This window comes from Rhinolophus sinicus, chromosome 14, assembly GCF_057876585.1.
Source record: "Rhinolophus sinicus isolate RSI-liver-muscle chromosome 14, RSI-T2T, whole genome shotgun sequence".
Taxonomy (NCBI): domain Eukaryota; kingdom Metazoa; phylum Chordata; class Mammalia; order Chiroptera; family Rhinolophidae; genus Rhinolophus; species Rhinolophus sinicus.
Genome location: NC_142514.1, coordinates 123,038,978 through 123,060,283, shown reverse-complemented (window position 1 = coordinate 123,060,283; position 21,306 = coordinate 123,038,978). Strand labels below are relative to the sequence as shown.

At 38.8% G+C, this 21,306-nt stretch overlaps 1 protein-coding gene and 1 long non-coding RNA gene across 3 annotated transcripts in view; one reads left to right on the top strand and one right to left on the bottom strand.

Annotated features, from left to right (window-relative positions):
- The window catches only part of SESN3 (sestrin 3), a 64,663-nt gene extending 64,069 nt beyond the window's left edge, over positions 1 to 594 (bottom strand). Inside the window, exon 1 of one of the 2 annotated variants that reach the window (XM_019737544.3) lies at positions 182 to 594. In XM_019737544.3, coding sequence (XP_019593103.3) covers positions 182 to 259 — 78 coding nt within the window. In that variant the 5' untranslated portion in view covers positions 260 to 594. The remainder of the gene's footprint in view (positions 1 to 181) is intronic. The other variant, XM_019737543.3, reaches the window with a different exon arrangement.
- Positions 1 to 21,306, top strand: part of LOC141572201 (uncharacterized) — a 130,649-nt gene that overhangs the window by 7,906 nt on the left and 101,437 nt on the right. The window lies entirely within an intron of this gene.

The following is a 21,306-nucleotide window of genomic DNA, read 5'->3' as shown; positions in this document are numbered from 1 at the left end:
GCAGCAGCAGTCTAAACCTTCCACCCTCACCCCACGCCCCCTTTTTCGGTCTCGGCGTAGGAAAGGTGCCCCGGGGTCCCTTTGAGCCTCGCCCCAAGAATGCGCCCCAGGGCCGAGCAGCTTGAGCGCCGGCCGCGCAGGAAGCGCCCCTCTCCAGCCGGACCCCAGGCCGAGCCCGTACCTTCCGCAACACTTTCCGGCAGTTGGTACAGAGCAGGTAGTTGGCGGCGGCCGACGGGCTGCTGCCACCCCGATTCATCGTGGCTGCGGGCACCGAGGGCGGGCGGCGGGCCGGGGCCGGGCTGTCACTGCGGCCGCCCGCGCCGCTGCGGAGCCGGACCGTCCCTGCGCCGCCGGCTGCGCTTCAGCCTCCTCCCGGCGGGATGTCAGGATAGGAGGCGACGGTCCGAGAGCTAGCGACACTGTCCGAGGCGACCACCGCGGCGGCTGCCGAAGCGACGGCGGAGACGGTGGCGGCTGCTCCTCACCGGCCCGTTGTTCCACCCGCCCCCATTCTCCAGACCCCCGCCCCCGCCAGGCTAGGACGAGCAGCCGCCACCGCTGCCTCCGCCGCCGCCGCCGCCGCAGCGCCTCAGTGCGGCCCCGCCCCCGCCTCTCCACCACCTTCACCACCTTCACGGTCCGGGACCGCCCCCTCCCGCCAATCGGACAGCTCCGGCCACGCCCCCGGGTCGCTAGCTCGCCGCCAATGAGTAACTAGAGCTCGGCTGGGAGCGGCGTCGGCCAATCAGAGAGGCCGAGAACGCCTTGAATCTCCGGGCAAGTTAAGTTTATCTCCGAGGCTCAGAACTGAAGGGAGATGGCGGGTTAGTTAGTTAGTAGGGTGGGAGGGAATACAGTTTGTGCTGCTCCGCCAATAGAAGGAAGCGGTCGTGTCATATACAAATCTTCCCTGGAAGCCCAGCCCCTCCGCCAAGGCAAGCCACGCCCCCTTCTCTAGGTCCCTGCAGAACTGGTGAGGGAGTGCGATAAATAGCTGGGAGCTAGAGCTCGCTAGTGGTTCTAAGACCGAGCTGAATATTTCCTGATTTCTTGTGAAAGGTTGGGGAGGTGGCAGGGGGTGGGGTGAGGAGCTAAAACGTTCTGACACTCACGGCAGTGGTCAGGTTTTCTCTCAGCCCAATTCTTAGCTTAGCTGTAAAGAAGACCGCAGTCACGTAACACTTTGCATCCAGGAGGTCTTCAAGAACTTTGCATCATTTATCGTGAAACTCTTTTTGCAAAAGACCAGTTACCTAAGGCTTGGGCGGAGTAGGGGATACATGTTTGCGATACATTTACACCATTAATGGAGTTAGTGGGGAAAAGACATAAAATCTCTGGTTTCGCGGTTTGCTCTCCTTGTGAAGCCCGTTTTCGCAGTCCTCTCAGTAATGAAAGTTCCTTTATTTGTCCAGCACTAAGGGACCAAAGAGACAGGTTTGCTTTCTCACCCAAAAATCCTTTCTGAGGCAGCTCGTCAGACACACGCAGAACACACAACCGTGCTTTGGGGGAAGGTTTAGAGAACATAACTGCCTTTTAAAACTGTTGGGCTGCACCGGCCTCTTCCAAAGCTGAAAAATGGTGAGTCAGGATTTTTTGTTCACGCTCTGGGAAGAGAAGGCAGATATAATTGGGAAAAGCTCTGGCTGGCAGGGTGTGAGGGGGACAAGGCCAGAGGGGGAGCCAGGTCTCCCAAAGGGCCCAGCAACGCGCGTGCGGGTAGAGGGCACGTTCCCGGCGCCAGACGCCGCTGAACCTGCTCCCTAGTGAGAACAAAGGCAGGCGCCGAGCGAGAACCTGATTGGTGCCGGGTCCTCACCGGTGTCCTCGGGGCCCCGGAGATAACTTGCTTCATCCACTGACACAGAGCTCTGTGCTTACTGGAGCCCCAGCTCCCCGCCCGGCCTTGGCTGTGACCACACTGGGCTGTGCGTTATGACATCACCTGTTTTCGCTCTTTAGAATAGGATCAGTATTCTCGGCTACTCGTTTTTAAAAGGTCTCTGGTGTACGAAGATTTATGAAGGCCTGCATTTCGCAGAATGAATCCGTGGAGATGATTTAAAAGAACGGTTACACTGCTTTGCCTATCTTTCTTTTCAATTTGAAAAACTACCCTGGTTTCCTTTGGGATTCAATGTGGTGGTGTGATGCAAAATCAGAAAGGTACACTGGGAGGAGCTAGCAAGTTTAGCATATCAAAGCTATTTGACCAAATTGTTTGGTTAAAACTGCCAATCTCATTTTTCAACTGCTGCCTCTTCTCTGTCCTTTTTAGAGACCAAAAGGCATAAACCAAGTCTACACAAGGAACAAAGGAAATGGAAATCTGCCAGTGTCGGGTTTAAATAGATTAAAATAGACTGGAAAACCCCCAAAGGGTCTAAGTTATGTGGTTGGGTAAATGTGTTGATCGACTGAACTAGTGATAGCTAAAGGTCGCTTAATGCTGTGTGGACATATATAGCCTTGAATACTAGCAATGATGTGGGGAAGGTGCTTAACATTCAGTTAGGAGAAACTGCGAAACTGTAAAAGCAAAAAGAAAGTTCAGCAAAGGGAAAGATTCCCACATGCTTTTCAATGTAAGGAACCAAGAAATTCAGGAAGAAAGTTAGCAAGACACAGTTTTCCTAGAACTGAAACACATATGTGTCTCCATTTCGTGGTAAATTTCTTGGGCTGTATTCCTTGCTGGTTCTGTCTTATAAAGCAAATTTCATGTGACTTCATTTTAAAGGAAAGAAGAAATTGAGGAATGAAGTGAATTTTTGTGCAGAGATTGAATTTTCTCAAATAGCATTTTAACCTCAAATTATTTTCTATTATATTCTTTTTACAACCTTTCCTTTTACTTAATAGCTAAAATCCTTTAGCAATGAGGCCCTAAGAAAGGCCCTACAAGTTTTCAGTAACTAAATTTCCCACAAAGAATTGCCAAGAGAATCTACCCTACGCAATTATACCCTCTAACAAAGATTGCTCAAGTGAGATTCTAGAGGAATATTTTCATTGATACATGGTCAAATACATGTATGGAACCTAATGATGGCTGTCTCCACCAAGCTCCTCCAAGTTTTGTAATGTTGTCTATAATGCCATTTATTTGGCAGTTAACCATGTATTGCATTGAGGCATTTCTTATATTGAACAGTTACATATGTTTTTATGATCCACCCCTTATGTCTTCAATGCAGTAACTCATTCTCAATACACAGCAACCACTCTTTCTTCGGGCTCTTACAGCCTCACTTCTATCATACTTTTTCTTTACTCTCATGGTAATTTTAGAGTCTGGACCCTTCTGTTCTCTTCCATTCCTCACCTGGCCAGCCTGGATATCATCAAAAGAATGGGACTCAGAGAATAAGTGACTTGCAAATCATAGATCACACTTCTTGAACAAACTCAAAATGAGCCTAGAGGCTTTGCTAGAAATAAATAATAAAGATTTATTCAAAGGTCTTAGGGTTTGCAAACTGGAAACACAACCAGGCAATACCCAGAGTTTTCCAAAGAAGAAAGAAAAGCTGAGGGTTCTTATAACCTCCTTACATTCCTGAGAAGAATCAATCCTGCAATCTTAGCCTCTGGATTGGTGCAAGATGGCAGTGCTCTAGATGACCAGTGTTCTGGATGATCAGTGTTCTAGATACTGGATGTCACATGATCTGGATACATGAACATTTTTTTCCCTTAGACCTACAGAAGGTAATTAGAGGATTACCTGGAGGTTTGATGTATATCCAGGCATTGATGCAGGGCTGGAAAGTTCAAAAAAGTTTAAATTCAGGCCGGCCCGGTGGCTCAGGCGGTTAGAGCTCCATGCTCCTAACTCTGAAGGCTGCCGGTTCAATTCCCACATGGGCCAGTGGGCTCTCAACCACAAGGTTGCTGGTTCAACTCCTCGAGTTCCACAAGGGATGGTGGGCAGCGCCCCCTGCAACTAAGATTGAACACAGCACCTTGAGCTGAGCTGCCCCTGAGCTCCCAGATGGCTCAGTTGGTTGGAGCACACCCTCTCAACCACAAGGTTGCCAGTTTGATTCTTTGACTCCCTCAAGGGATGGTGGGCTGTGCCCCCTGCAACTAGCAATGGCAACTGGACCTGGAGCTGAGCTGCGCCCTCCACAACTAAGACTGAAAGGACAACAACTTGAAGCTGAATGGCACCCTCCACAACTAAGATTGCAAGGACAACAACTTGACTTGGAAAAAAGGCCTGGAAGTACATACTGTTCCCCAATAAAGTCCTGTTCCTCCTCCCCAATAAAAACTTAAAAAAAAAAAAAAAGTTTAAATTCCCAGGCTAGTTAGAATAGAATTGTTTCTTCATACCTCAACCTACTTGATTTTACTAATTTACCAATTTACTACAGCGACTCCATTTTATTGCTTCACTCTATTCCTCATTTCCCCTTTTTGATCAGGATTTTTCTCTCAGAAAATATCATAGAGCAAACAAAACAGTTTAAAGTCCCTTGATGCCAAAGTGGCAATGCCTTCCTTATGTCCATCATGTACCCTAGAGAAGGGAAGTGGATTAGAGACAGGCTTACTATATATGAATTTTTAGTCAGTTCAATTTTTGTGACAACTTTTAGGCTGAAACATTAGGAAAAGACCAATTAAAACATTATTGTCATATATCAGTTTTAGAAACCAGTCTCTGTCTTGAGAATAGGTCAGTTCAATTAAATGGTTGTCTCTCATCTCAAGAGTTGATGCTTCAGGTGGCTTGCAAAGTTAGGCCTATGGTGCAAGCAATCAGGTATTTAATAAGAGGCATCTCTATGGGAACAACAACAACAACAACAATAACAACAAAACCACACAATGTTTAATGATCGAATCAGACTATAATTCCAGTTTCTGTGTTCTGAAGGCAGCCAGTTGAGAAGATTTCTAGATGTCTGGCTTGAAGCATCTTCAAATGGAGTGAAGTAGGCAAATGGAGAGAATCTGACATATTCTCCTGGTTTACAATCTCTGGTGATTTTTCTGCAACAGTCACAAATATTGTCCATATGTGAGCTGTTGTGGTTTCTCTGAAATTTATATCAAGTTGTCCCAGTTTAGCTTGCATAGCTTTGGGAAAAGGGCAGATTCAGTTCTCAATGGTTACAAGTCAGAAGGGTAAGAGAAAAATTGGAAACATTAGTTTGGAGCATCAGCCAGATATTGGAGGAAACTAGAATAATTCAGGATCCAGTCTAGTTCATAGGTAGGAGCAAAACCTAAAGAGATAATGGATAGCACTAGACTCTAATATCCACAAAGGTATATTACTGAATCATAATTTTTCTCTCTAAAATTACCCTAATTTTTACCAAAGATAGCCAAATGAAGACTAATTTGTTTGCAAAGTAGGTCTAGTTTCAATAAACTTAGCCTGTTATTTACATAGGAGCAGCAAAAATAGTAACCTTATGGCTCTATTAAATTTGCTTTGCTGGAATTTTTCATAAGGGATCTTCAGATTGAATTTTAAAAGGCCTCTTGAGGCCAGAAAAGCCAAGGCAAGGATTTGCCATCACACTTACCCTGTAATACCTATAGATTTGGGTGAGTTCCTCTCTTCTTGAGGTCCCCAAAATATCTTGAGGTTCCTGCACCTGCCAGGAAGTGACAGGTCCTGGCAGGATGCTGGTAAGGATGCTGGGAACCTGTAAGCAAGGTACCAGGCTGATATTTCCAAGTATCATATTGGCTTCCATAGGACAATTTTAGTTCCTTAAAGCTGTCTGGTTATATCTGAGTCTATGTGTGTCTTTTTTCAAATATGACATTCCGGTCAAAGCCTTGGTAATATACCCAGTTTCCAATGATGTCTTATTACAAGAACAGATTCTTATTGAATTTATGCAAATAAAAATATTGTCATAAAAATAATAATACTGATTTCTGGATTCTGGAAATATTAAATAAGGAGAAAAAAATAAATATTTCAATTCTGCTCACAAAGGTGCAATTTACCAAATTGCTCTAAGTCATAGGTACCTGAAGAGAAAAGCTTTCCTTGTATGTGGAAAACAGAAGATTAAAGAACCAGTAATATTTCAAACAAAAAGTCATAAAAATTATAATCATTTGTATGAGTTCATTCAGTTCCATGTTAATTCTTCTTGATCTTGACTTTTTCTTTTGTTAATAGTTTTGTGAATCCAATTTTTCCATTACTTCTCTTGACTTTGCCTGATGATTGAGGGTGATAGGGTCAGTGATAATTCCAAGAAGTTTCTGCAAGGTTTTCCATCAAGGCTTGTATAGCTTGTTTAGTGAAGTGGATGGATACCACAAACACTAGAAATTGTGAAAGGTATACCCCAAGGGGGAAACACATTTTCTAACAGTTTCTTTGCTATTGAGGGCATCAGCCTTGCAGCAGAGGAAGGCTTCAAACTATCTGAAAAACATACATACAACAACAAGAATATATTGATGACCCATACTGAGTCATCAAGTTGAATGAAGTCCAACTTAAATGCAACTATGGTGGATGAAGGAAAGCAAAAACCAAAAATGGGGTACCCCAGAGAGCTGCAAAAAACCAGTTGTCTTGGGTTTCCCACAGCTCTGACTATTCATTTAATTTGTAGCCATTTTCCCCCATTATAGTTTCTCTGATTTAGGAGCAGACTGTTGCCATGTTACAAGGGCATCAAGATTGCAAAAGACTGGCTCTGAGGGGTCATTTTTGCTGAAGCAGAATGGACTTCATCCACACGTACCATAATCTTTATAGATTCTGTTGCTGCTGCCTTTGCATGAAAGTCAGCCAGGATATATCCTTGTTACTCAGGTTGGGTTTTTTTAGTGTGAGCCTCACTTTTAATGATAGCTAACATCTAACGTTAGGATATACCAGACTTCCAGGAATTTCACACAATTTCTGGAACACTTATACACTATATAGACAAAACATAAAGAAGACTTAATGTTTGGATACGTGACTAAACAGGATCACAGATTATTATGAAATAATGCTTAATTATCTACTTGACCAAAGTAACAATAAAAGGTTTCAAAGACAAATAATGTTAGTTCTTACCATTGAGAAGATTCAGTTTTCTTAGATAATCAAAGACCTGACTAAAACAACATAAAACACAGAAAAAAAAATTGGTAAAACACAGAATCTTTGCTTTCTCAGCAGAAAACTTTTCACAATATCTTATTAGGAGCAGACCAATAATTCAAGAAAACTTTATCCTTCTAGCAGATGAAAGACTATTGTCTTAGTATACTATTGATATTAAAGCTTATTTTTAAAAACACTTCTAACAAATTCATTCAATCTTATCCAACTTAATCACACATTAAATTTCTTTCCCAACATTTCAAAAGTTTTCTACAATTTTTCTTGTCCTTCTGAGATCGTCTCTTCTTATTCAGAAATAATCTTTTTTTTTTTTTTAAACAGGACTTTATTGGGGAACAGTGTGTACTTCTGGGACTTTTCCAAGTCAAGTTGTTGTCCTTTCAATCTTAGTTGTGGAAGCCACAGCTCAGCTCCAGGTCCAGTTGCCATTGTTAGTTGCAGGGGGCGCAGCCCACCATCCCTTGCGGGAGTCAAGGAGTCTAACCGGCAACTTTGTGGTTGAGAGCCCGCACTCCAACCAACTGAGCCATCCGGGAGCTCAGTGGCAGCTCATTGACCTCACTCTAGTTGCGAGGGTACAGCACGCTGGCCCATGTAGGAATTGAACCTGCAGCCCCGCTGCCCAGAGCTCATGCTCTAACCAACTGAGCCACCCGTCCGCCTCAATAATCAATTTATTTTAGAACAAACCATTTTCTTTTAATTTCCTCAGAAATACATTGTATACTTTATACCTTCTTTTACTGAAAACACATTATTTTACTCTATATTAATTAGAAGTCTCAACCCTTAGGAAGCTTAATTTCTAATGACAACTGAAAAGTAAGCAAATTTAGATTGGCAATTCTTTAGAATGGCAAATTTATCAATACATTTCATAACCTCTAGAAACAAAGGTTTTATTTTTTTTTTTACTGGCAAATATATTTCTTAATTTTTAGAAACATGCTTCCTCAACAAAACACAAAACATTTTCATAAACAGATCCAAATCTATCTTTTTGCTTCTGTGTAGTAGGTCAAAAGTAGATAGACTTATTTAACATAACAATGTTTCAGTATTTTATCTTATTTGGAAATGATCTTGATATTCAATGAATTTGACTTATTTAACTTGGCAAAACTCTAAAGTTTTAAGTTACCAGAAGATTTTGGGAAACTCTTTTTAAGTACACATACCACATAATGATTGCTAAAAAGTTTTACCTAAAATTTGTTTTAATCATTCTTAACATCTATTTAGTTTATTTGTTATTCATAATTATGTTTAGATTATTCATGAATACTCCATGAGATAACAGGCAATAATAGTAATAGACTAATTATTACCCCAAGCTATTTTTTTCTGCCGACAAATTTTGTAACAGATATAACATGAATTTTTTTTTGTAATCCCAGGTAAAATAAAAGGATTATACTTAACCCCAAGACATGCTTATTTAACCAAACCAAGCCAAACTCAAACCAGCTTTAATATCAAATATTTTCTTAGAACACTTAATCCTGAAGAGCATGTGGGTTAGTTTCTATTATATTTTTGAGAATTTTTATATAAGCACTTAATTCCTTTAAACCAATTTAAAAGAGCTGTTTTACAAATTAGCAATACCATCTGAAAGTAGGAAATAACACACGAACACACATGAACATACAGACAGATGCAAACAAGTACCTGACAATTTTGTTTTTAAAATTTCAACCATGAGACAGGCACTATAAGGCGAAATCCCACTAATTTATATCAGGTAAGTTTATTCATTCAGATGGTTAAAGATTTTTCTTATTAATATTTTGAAGAAGACAATTAAGATTTGTATTTGTCTTTGGCGAGGAGTCTTGGAGCCAGAGTAGTAGTTTGTGCTTTGAAAAACCTTTGTTTCCTATTTTTTTTTTCCTTCAGTCTGAATAATTGAGGGTGGCAAAGGTAGATGAGCTTTGAACCTGCTTCTAGAGTTGCTTTTCTGGTTTTGCAAACATCAGTTGCTCTCAATTCACCCAAACAATTGAGTTGTAACTTAACAACCATGTAGTTGTTGTATTTATCTATTCAACTACATCTTCCTAATGTGCTTCTTTCTCTCTGGGTACATAGCTTTATTTTAGCTTAAGGGAGGAGGCTTTTAAAATGATTCCTATTAGGCTTTGAATTTTATCTTCCAATTTTGCTAAATTTTTGATCATAGAGTTATTAAATTCTTTGAAATGTCTTTTCAGGTTTCAGGAGGGAGAAACACTAAGAAATTTTAAAGCACCTGCTTAGATGACCAAAGTTTTTTAAAGGGTCCTTTTAGAATTGTTTTTTAAAGTAAATTTGTCTTTTAGAAGCTCTTCGTGTCAATGAAAGAATGCATTCTATTGTCCCCAAGAGGTTTGGAATTTTCTTTTTAAGGGAGGGCCCTGGAAGTGGACTCAAAATAAAGGTTTTCCGGAATGGCCATTACAGTTTTCAATTATTTTGGCTAAGTTGGTCCATTTAATTAAAAAGACACAAGAGACCAAAATATTTGTATATATAACTAGCCATAGTTCCCAAGGAAGGAACTTTTAAAGGGTGAAGATCCCATGCTAAAGATAAATTTCCCCTGAAAGCTGTCATGACCAGACAATTAGACAAAAGAAATGTTAAGGCTATTTTTGAATCATTATTTTTGAATTTCTTTGAGGCCTCTAAATGCCAGTTGAAAAATGCTTCTCATTCAGCTTGTTTAACATTTCTAAAATTCTCTAATTGTGCACATTTTGGAATTTCAAAAGATCCCCAGAGTGACCATTGTAATTCCAAATTGCCCTTCATATCAGAAGTCCATCTAGACAAATACTTAGCAAAGCGTGGACCATAAATCCAGGGGGCATTCCAGAATGGGTCATCCCTCTATAGCAGAATTAGAAGTAGGGTACCCCATTATGAAAACTAGTATCAGAGGACCCAAGAATAAAAGCTCCAAATCTCAACTGTAGGATGGACGTTTGGAATCCAGAGAACTCACCACTGAAATCCTGGAGCCATTGGGAGACAACAGAGCACAAAGGCTCAAGCAGTTACCTTGTACCAATCCAAAGGCAGCACTGGAATTGAAGTGGAGCATTCTTCAGATCTCATGATGCTGACACCATATCTATCTAACAAACTCAAAAAGAGTCTGGAAGCTTTGCTAGAAATAAAGGATAAAAATTTATTCAAGGATTTTACGGTTTGCAAACTGGAAACACAGCTAGGCAATAATCAGAGTTTTCTGAAGAAGAAAGAAAAGCTGAGGGTTCTTATAGTAAAATGTACATTTTTAAGGAGAATTACTCCTGCAATCTTAGCCTCTGGGTTGCTGCAAAATAGTAATTCTCTAGATGGCCAATGGTCTGGATACTGGATGTCAGATAGTCTGGATACATAAACATTCTTTCCTTAGTCATTCCATAGGTAATCAGAGGATTATCTGGAGGTTTGATGTATATCCAAGCATTGACCCAGGACTGGAAAATTCAAAAGTTTAAGTTCCCAGGCTACTTAAACAAGAATAGAATTGTTTCCTCATACCTCAACCTAGTTGATTTTAGTAATTCAACAGCTTGGCTATAGTGACTCCATTTTATTTCTTTATGCTATTCCTCACACTGTTAAGGGGGATGGAAACAAAAAACCAATTCTTTTTATTTCACACAGAGCAAGGACAAACTTCACCCCTTTTGTTGTCTGGTATGTCAAAAACAAAAAAGAACTTTACAAATGTATGATATGGGTATAAATATGGGTATAAATTACAACCAATGTTGAGAACTACTTTTTAATTTTTTTATTACAAAGTTAGCATAATATTTTATTAAACATTTTACATCATTTTTAGAAATCAGTTTTGCTCGTCTTGAAATGTGTTTTTTAAATGTTTTGTTTGTTTTGTTTTTACAAGTAGTCTATTAAATCACATAGACATGCATAAAATCACATTGGACATACAATAACTTGTTTAACCATTAATCCATTATTGAACATGTAGATTGTTTCCAGTTTTTCATCTTTATAAATAATGCTTTGATAAGTTTTCTCATACATAAGTTTCTGGCAGCATCTCTGATTCCTAGATGTGGTATTTCTAACTAAAAGGATATGAGTCTGTTTTAAGACTCTTGAGGTAATTTGCTAAAATATTTTGTGGAAAGGTTTAGCCAATTTGCACTCATCTCACAGTGAATTAGAGCACAGGGGGGCATTTGAAAGCACAAATCTGATCCGTCATTCTCCTACAGAAGACCCATCAATAGTCCACTTACCTCTGCTCCTAATGCCTTCTGCCTGGTGATTTTTTTCTGTTGAAGAATCTCCTAGTAGAGTCAAGCACTTGTCAAACTGTCCATGGTGCCTCTCTCATACCACTTCTTTATTAGCAAGCTCAGTTTTGAAATGATTGTTTTAAATTCTAGTTTTCTCATTAGACCGAAGCCCTTGAGGGCAGGGATAGAGTTACATTCGCTTTGTATTCTCAACTCCTAGCTCAACCCACAGAGAAGTGTCTTTAAAAATCTTGGAGAAAATAATGTTTTTGCTCTTACTTTCCTAAATACATCATACATTCTTCTAGGGCCCCTCTTTTGAATCTCTAATAATAGCTACAGGAGCTTCTAAAAGGGTCCCAATATTAGTGAACTGAATGATTTAAAAAAAAAGAAAAAAGAAAAACTGTTGCTGTGGATTGGAGAGATTAGATTTACGTCCTTTTCTGTCATCAGTTCCTTCTCTGACGTTGAACATAACAATTATTATGGCTGTGGCTTGCTATCTTTCTTTATAAAAGTTCTTGCCACAAACCCAGGATGTAGTGAGGGTGGGAGGCAAGTTTTTATGTTCAGCACTTTCTAAGTTAACCTGTTAATAACATGCTGTGACTTTTGGACTTGAAATTGTTTATTTCTCTAGATATCTGCTTTCTACTAACCTAAGAACTGGGCTCCTTCATAGTTCCTAAATAAGGATTCAATTGAAAAAAATCAATTACTAAAGATATTTTAAAAATTCCATTTGTTAAGTCATTTTCTAACATTTTACTCCCTCGGGCTTCTTTTTATGTCTTCCAGGGCACCCAGAGCATTTGGACTACAGGGAAAGTGCTGCATTATTTACAAATTTGCAAATACTGTAATTTGTTTTCAGAACAAAGGAATTTGCGCTGCACACAATTGTAAATTGATTGCTCCCTTTGAGCTGTTAATTAGATTCCTGCTATTTTTTTCCTAGGGCCCAAGACCAATACTACTCCAAAGGATAAATTACATAAGAGGATCTGATACAAAAAGGCCACTGCTCTAACGCCCATTCCTATCTCACCCCCTCAATCACCCACTTCCACCAAAAAAATTATTCTTACCAAAGATTATTTTTCAAAGAACAAATATTCCACCAAGATCCAAATTTCTGTCAGTCTTTTCTTCTAACTTCCCATTTCAAAGCTCCGTGCATTTAACCCCATATAAAGCCGACTACGAATGAGAGGACTACAGACATGGGGTTTGTTGTTTATTTAGCCTGTACAGTGTTAGCCAGCAAAGCACTTTAAAAAATTGAATTTAAAATATTTACAGTTTAGGAGATTGTACAGCAAAAATCTAGATTTCTAGTTTCTCTTGAAAACTTGTAAGATAGTCACATTGGCTTCATTCTGTCACATGGTAACCATCTATTGGAGCCCAGTACCTGCTATTCGGGTTTGGACAAGTCGTTTCTAGTTTACCAAGGTCTCTCTCTCTCTGGGGGTTCCATTTTGCCACTTTATTTACATTCTCTTCTTGACATTTGCAAGAATTTACCACCTCTATAAACTTTCTCCATTATCTAAATTACTGATCTGCTGATTGTCACTTAACTTGATCATAGAATATGAATTAAAAATAAACTTGCCATCTCTAGGCTACAGCAAAAGTTGAGGACAGGGGTCAGACGTAAGAAATGTCATGATGTATAGCGAGGTACCCTGGCACATATATATTTGTGTGTGTTTGTGTATATGTACACAATGGGAATATATATATATATGACAGTTGTGTAAGAAGGGACTAGTATGTTATTTATGCTGCTAACCCCACTCCTCATTCTAACTCTGTCCATATCCTCATTCTAATTGTGTCTTTAGGCGAAAGGTACCACAGGGAATGTGGCATTCATGGAAGGACATTAAGGGTGTTTTCCTTGATTGGTATTATCATGTGGAGACTAAGAGCCCTGGCTCTGGAGTCAGACATTGATTTGAGTGCTGACTTACTAGAAAAACGACCTTGGGCAAGTTAATTTTTGTGCACTTCAATTTCCTCATCTGTAAAATGGAGTAATGATGCTACTTATCTTAAAGGGTGATTGTAAATATTCAATAAGATAATACACTATAGTTCTCACCAAAGTGACTAGAACATTCTAAGACCTCAAAAAATGTTTGCTGCTAGCTGCCACAATACAAAGGATGTTATGCTCTCCACATGCTGTGTGACCTTGGTCTATCTACTTAACCTTTCTATGTATCAATTTTCATCATCTGAAAACTGAGGCTGTTTATAGTAGCTCTTTACAGGTCTAACAATTAAGTCTGCAAACTTGTTGCCATGATGTTGCTAATTTTTTTTATGTCAGAGGGATGATTCATTATAAATTTGTACCAACTGGACAGTTAACCAAATTTACTATTTGGAAGTGCTGAAAAGGTTGCGTGAGAAAGTTAGACGAAAATGACCTGAACTTTTTGCCAACAATTCATGGCTCTTGCATCACGACAATGCGCCAGTTCACACCACGCTGTCTGTGAGGGAGTTTTTAGCCAGTAAACAAGTCACTGTATTGGAACACCCTCCCTACTCACCTGATCTGGCCCCCAGTGACTTCTTTCTTTACCGGAAAATAAAGGAAATATTGAAAGGAAGACATTTTGATGACATTCAGGACATCAGGGATAATACGATGACAGCTCTGATGGCCATTCCAGGAAAATAGTTCCCAAATTGCTTTGAAGGGTGGACTAGGTGCTGGCGTCAGTGCACTAGGCGGTAGCCTCTCAAGGGGAGGACGTCGAAGGTGATGGTAGTTACATGTAAGGCACTTGAGTTATGTGTAAAGCACTTTATAACAATGCTGAACACATAAGAAATGCTATATAAGGGTTTGCTATTATATACTGTGGTCGGGAGATTTTTTGTTTTTTTATTTGCTTCCTTGTTTTTCAGTGGAGAGCTTAGATTTTTGAGGTTCTCAAAAGTAAGGTAATGAGTGGTAGTAGAATTAGTGATGGACAGAAAGTCAGGAGACCTAGGGTTTAGTTCAGTACTGCTGTGAACTGTGACACTGGGCCTCAGTTTCCTCCCCTGTTAAATATGGAGAGGTGATTAAGTCAAGGGTTAGGACCAGATCCAGGTTTTAGGGGTATTAAAGCTTATATAATATAGGAACCTTCTTTAAGAAAGATTGTAAAACTAGAGATGCAAAGTTAATTATGAAGTGAATACTTATTTAAATTCAGCAACAAAATCACAATAAATTTTAAAAAGCTGAAAATGCATACCATAAATACCTCAAAATCCAAATAAATGTTTATTAATTATCTGAGATGATCTTATATTACTTTTCCCTCTACATTTTTGGGGTTGTATATTCTGATTTTCTCTTCATATGATAATGATTTTTGCAATATTATCTTCTATGGAGAGAACACAAAGATTATTCTATCTTTCCGTTAGGATACATTTGCAGTGCTGAGTGCCCTAGGACACGTATGTATCATGAAAGAGCATCTAACCCTACATCTTTGTCACATGATGCTGGTGAATTGGCCCGTTGGCCAGTAGAAATATTCCTAGAACCCATCCTTAAATTGGGACAACTCAATAAAAACCACACACTGAAATGGCTAATCCATATACAGGTGTATATCTATATAACTTACTAAACCCAAGCTAAAAGTATCTCCACCTCAACTTCCCTGTAGCCAGATCAACCAAAATAACCGTGGCTTCCCCAATTTTTCCATCATGAGGGAAGAATTTGGAGGAGGTGAGTTGGAGGGCAAAGAGACTGTGGTCTTTATCAATAATAGTTGAAATACCCCTGTCTTACTTTTGAAATGTAATTAAAAATCTGACCATGTGAACACATTGCTTAGGCCTCTCTCTTGAGTGATGGACCCTAAAGTTTAAACTTCATTGTATTTGTGGTTAACCCACGTCTAACTAAAGAATTGCAAAGATCTTTTCAAGCTCTAAAATTTTGTGAATTCGTTTTACCTTAGTATTTCCACGAGAATTTAGTGTAAGCAGGATGTAAGAGAAGTAGGAAAATTTTTTCAAGCAGGCAGGGAGAAAGAAAAAGCCCCTTTTTCTCAAAAATCCCTGGAGTTTGTGTTGGGTTTCCTTTCTTCCCTCGGGAATCATTTTTCCTGTTGGTCTGTTTGTCTCCTTGATATTCCAAGTTCACTATCTCAAATTCCAATATCCTTCTTTTGGAGATTAGGAAACTGAGACAGAGAAATAGTTTACATATGTTAAAGAAAGATCATTGTGAAATATGTTGGCTCTCTAGGTGTTAAAAAGGAAAATGGATAAATAAAATTTAAAAAATCCCCATGGGAGAAAGGGAGTTTGGGAGTAGGATCTAGTTAATGGGCGTACACAGTGATTATAATGTGTAGACTCTGAAATGAGAGGCAATAGTAGTCTATTGGGAGGGATTTTCAGGGAATCGACATGTAGGACTGAAGTGAGATTGCAGGAGCCCTTACAGTTTCTACTTTCAAACCCCTGAATGTGACTATGGTACATGTAGATGTTGAGCATCTTCAGGGATGAGTCTTTATCATCTGAGTATTTCAAGTACTTGGAACGTAAGCGGTGCTTTAAAAAGCTTGTTGGACGAAATGATAGGATTTATTGGAGTTTGTTAACTAGAAATCAAGTGAACCTACTATTTTTACCAACAAAAGTTCCCAGATTATTTTAAAGTTGTAAAAATATTTTCATGCAAAAGTCAAATGTACCTGGTTAGCAAGAAGAAACTTTCAGCATTTACATGAATGGTAATAACGAAGACAGCAATTTCAAAGATAAAATATTGGCTTGAGATGATGCATTCCTACGTGAACTGTAAGTTTGGAATCACAACAGCAATTTGTGAGATTCTAGAAGGTTGCAAGTTTGGAAGAGTATGCTTTGAAATATGTGCTGTCCAGATATTCCTTTATTTATTCATTTATTTATTGGATTCTTACCAAGTAGTAAGTCCTGTTGATAAAAATAATGAAAGACAGGTTTATAATCTAGTAGTGAGCTAAGGTATAATCTCTGCACTGGTATAGGAGATAAATAGAAAATGGGGACTAGAGGGCAAAAAGGATTATTTGCAAAGAACTCAGAAGGATCTTTTGAGCATTTATGCCTGTACCCGGATGCCTTTTAGTAGTCGTGATGAAGACATATGCAGAATTTTTGCTTTGTCTCAATGCAATTTACAAGTCAACAGGAAGATAGGAATAATGCCTGTAAATATTAGAAAACAATACGGAACAGTATGTGATGAAATCACCTCCTAATCTCATGTTCAATACTTAATTCACTGTTGCATTCACGCGTTCATTCTACTCAGCATGTCTTTATGGGGTACCTACTACAGTGCCAGGGACTGAGATAAAGTGATGGATTGAAAAGTCAGGGTCTTACAGAACTTATAACCTAGCACATAAGATGGACTTTAAATAAGTAACGCCAGTATACAGTGAGCATTCTCATAGGGAAAACACAGCAGGGAAAGTACAGCAGGGAAATCTAATCTAGTCTGGGCTTCTCTAAGGAAGTGAAATGTAAACCCAAGAATAGGCTGTCCCCTAGTTTCTGACAGTGACTTCCATGTATTCCATCCAGTAGGTCCTTTCCATTTGCAACTCTCAATGTTTCAATTCCCCATTTTAATATAGTTCATGCTCCAGTTAAGAAACTCTTAGGAATCCTGGCGTTTTATATTACAATAGACACTTTTGTGCTGGGAGCAGTCCCTCCTTTCTTTTCTAAGAGGTACTATCCACCAGAATTTTAAAGAATATTTCCTGATTAAAGAATATCACTTAACAACATTTCACCCTTAACATTTCTCACTTGGTTCACCATTCTGCTGGGTTCCACTTGTGTATGTGCAAGACACAAGTATGTACTATTTCTGATATGTACATACATCTATATAATCTCTCTTAAGACCGTAAAGTATTTGGAGATAAACCTCATATCTCTAATCTATATTCTCTAATCCCCATAACACCCATGGTAATGATATTATAATCATAATGGAGTAATAGAAGCAACTATAATACTACCATTAACTGAGTGCTTGCTATGCACCAGTCAGTTTGCGATAATCTACATACATTAGCTTGCCTAATATTTACAAAGCCCTATGAAGTGGTTATTATTATGTCCATTTTACAAATAATTTATAAAAAAGTTTGGTCAAAGTCTTACAGTTATTTCAAAACAGAGCTGTGTTTTGAACCCAGATTTGCTTGATGCCAGTGCTTATAATGTTCTGCAATCTTTCCTTGGCGTTATATAATCAATCATTATTGCAACTATTGTTTGAACTCATTCTCTGTATTAGGTTTACCAAACTGAGGTCCACTGACTTAGATCTCCCAAACATGCACCAAATACAGTTTGGGCACCTCTATTAATTGGATTTTCATTGAAATATGTGCTATGGGAGTAGGCGAAGAAGTATCCATTATTCCCTATTCTAATATTTTATTGCTCACTGGCATGTTACTCTAAAATACAACAATTGAGTGATCCTGGGATGCAAAAGATACTTTTGGTGATCTTCTAAGTTGAAATTCTTATTGTTTTGATATATGAATCTGAAGAGTCCTAGGCACTTGGTTAGTCATAAAGATCAAGTGATGGATGCGATGGAGATAAACTTGATAAAATTGAGGAAAAGTGGAGAGGAAAAGAGGTGCTGTTGCTAATCTCACATGCCGTATCAGGATTGTCCAGGTCTATTGTGACTGGCTGAGATGCACTCCTTTAAGAAAGAAGATGAATAAACCCATTTCCACATAATCTGCCAGCAAATTAGAGGTATTTATTTCAATCTATTCTATCCATATTCTCCTCTAAAGAAATCTTTCTACTTGTGGCCTCATTCTAAATAGTCAGACTCTATACTATGTGTTTGCCCCTTGTCTCAGATGAGTGGACCAAGAGGTCCACACTTGACTTCTAAGATAGCCATTCTGGAACCTGGCCTGCCATCTGTATGGACTAACTTAAAATGATAATCTGGGCCAATCAGATGCCTTGCCTGGAAACTTGGCAGTGGGAAACTAAGACACGAAGCCAGTTGGCAGCAAAGTCAGATTGTGAGAGGATGGCATGAACCATATGCAAGCTAAAACTCTGATGGAACAGAACAGAGAGAGAGAGAGTAAAGGTTGGGAAGCTGGTTGGGAAAGGAGATGGGGGCAATGCACAGAAAGAAATCAAAGACACTACGACAGTAGTATTTAGAGCTGCCTTCAATCCTGGTGCTTTTCCAGTTCCAGCCCCTGCTGTATATTCTTGTAACAATTCCCTGCCCCCTCCAATCTAATCTTCTCTCTGCTAATTTTGTGAAGTAACTTGAATGTGCCTCTGTATCTTTCAACCAAAAGAGACAGACTGACACAATCTTCATTTCCATAGCCAGCACTAACAAATACAAAGTATTACTCTTAGTTCTCATTAATAAATGGATATGAAAGACAGACATTCTAAAAGAAAGAACTAGAACTCACTGAGCTAGAAACCCCCATTTTAGTTTTTGTACATAAAAAGATTGTAAAGCCTAAGTTTCATTAGGAAACTCCACCCTTGCAAAAGGCTCAAACTTTTTAGAATCTTTTTTGTGTTCCTAGTTAGAGAATGGAGATCAGTAATCTATTACCCAAACTGCTTCTTCCTCTCCACGTTTAGTGTCAGAGTGATTCTAATGTGTCTACACTAGCAACTGCCTGTGAGAAAAGCTCTGAGAGACAAAAACTCTCTCCTTTTCTACTTTTTATCCTTCATTCCAACTTAATACCTGCTGGCCCAGTTTAATGATTTTCTAGAGTTTTCGAACCCAAAATATATTTTTTTAAAAAGACAAACAAATAAAAAATTAAACTTCCTCAAAAGTTTCCAAGAACTCAGTAGTCAAGCAAAAGATAAAGTCAACAAGGGTGATTCTGTGTCAGTTTGCAAGTTAAAGATCACTGTGGTGGTCGTTATGGAGTATAAAGAGGACCGGGGATCTCCTAGGAGGCCATTTTGTCTTAGATATAGTAACATGTATAAATGTTTTAATTTGACTCAAATTTGCCAGATGTGGAATGTGACTGAACCGCTGATCTGTTTCTAAAGCACCAATCACTAGCCTTAGAGGAGCCCATCTCAGCTAACCATAATAGATCTGGACTTTTCTTGGGTTCCATTCCTGTGCCTCACATCTCTGCAGGAACCACTGTTATTTCTTCCCTTATTAAAGTAGTGTCTCTCTCTCTCTCTTTCTCTCTCTCTCTCTCTCTCTCTCTCTCATAGATAAAATGGTTCTTAGGATTTGCTAAGAACTTGGAAAATAAAGGAGGTCTTTCACCTTGCCAATGAGGATCACCTTTGTCATGCTTTTGAAAACTTTGTGGTTGGGGAAGAAAAGGAAATGGTGCTTCTCCCTGGGCAATACTATAGTTGTTGTGGTTGTGTTGGACTTGCTGTTGATGAGATAATTCTACTGCTATATCCGTATATGCAAGTTCTGTCACTTGCATTTTCTATTTCTCTGAGAAGACATGAGCATCTAGAGAATTCACATGTCTATGGGGAACTGGAATGGTAAGGGATAGAAGCAAACGGAAACATATTATACAAGTTGTAATATTAGTTGTGGCCTGAAATGTGTTACCTAAGAGCTAGGTAGGGGTGAAATGGAAAAGTTTTTTCTATCTCAATATTGTATAATCTAGTCAGTGTTCAAAAAATCTTTAAATTTCATTTTTTAGTACTTATTTCGTAGGGTTTTTTGAGGATTAAAAAGTTAAATGTAAAGTGCTTCCAACAGTGTCTCTCCTATTATGAGAACTCAGTAAATGTTAGCTATTATTTCTAAAAGTTTTCACACAACAATGATATACCTTTGTAAATAGCAATCAAAATGTACTTCAGTTATAATGTTTTGGGTTCCCTGATACCATTTACCACTGTTTGTTTGATTTAAAAAGGCCTCAAGTACTTGATAATATGCAAGGTTTATCATCAAGCATCCTATTTGCACTTGTGTTTGCAAAGTAGTTTTGTCTTCTATTAATCTATTCAATCACATCCCAAGAAAGAGAACTCTGTGTCAAACATACTGTTGAATAATGAAGAACCTAAGTAGTTGGAGAAATTAAATGACAACAGTGTATCCCTCGTTCTAACCTCTCTCAAGATGAAAACCGACAATCTTCTCTAGAACTTGACCTTGCTCTTGTATATAGGTGAGTGTTTGCCCACGCATGCGCGCACACGCACATGTATATATACACTTTTGTGTCCTACTCTCAACAAATTATTTTTTCTATGTTAGAGATAGCATGTCATGATCATTTTTTAAGCTTTTAACTGAAGAATTACAGTTTTCCAGTTAATGAAAAAGAAATAGCATTCCCATTTGAGAGCAGGAATTCTGAGATAGAGAGCCTTGGAATTGTTCCAGAGCTTTGCCTACTAGCCAATAGCTGATGATTCCCAGTTTTACTCTGCTAAAGGTGACTGCCTTTTTTGATACTAACAAAATCATGAAAGATAATATACCTGAAGTACAGTGGTACCTCAAGTTGTTCTGGAAGACCATTCGAGTTCTGAAACATTCAAATACTGAGGTGCGGTTTCCCCATAAAAAGTAATGCAAAATGGAGGAATCCATTCCAGACCTTTAAAATCAACCCCTAAAACTGCAAATTTAGCATGACTTTTGCTATCTAATGATACCATAGATCCATAAAATTGATGGCATTCACAAACCGAAATGTTCGTCAATGGAGACGTTCGAAAACTGAGGTACCACTGTATTCTGTATGACACAAGCAACACCTAACCACATTATAAATAGGTCTGTTTTTTTTTAAGTATAGGTGTGGGTTGAGAGAGTCCTCTGGGTGGTGTAATGGGCAGGATATATGAAGCATGGAGCAAACCACA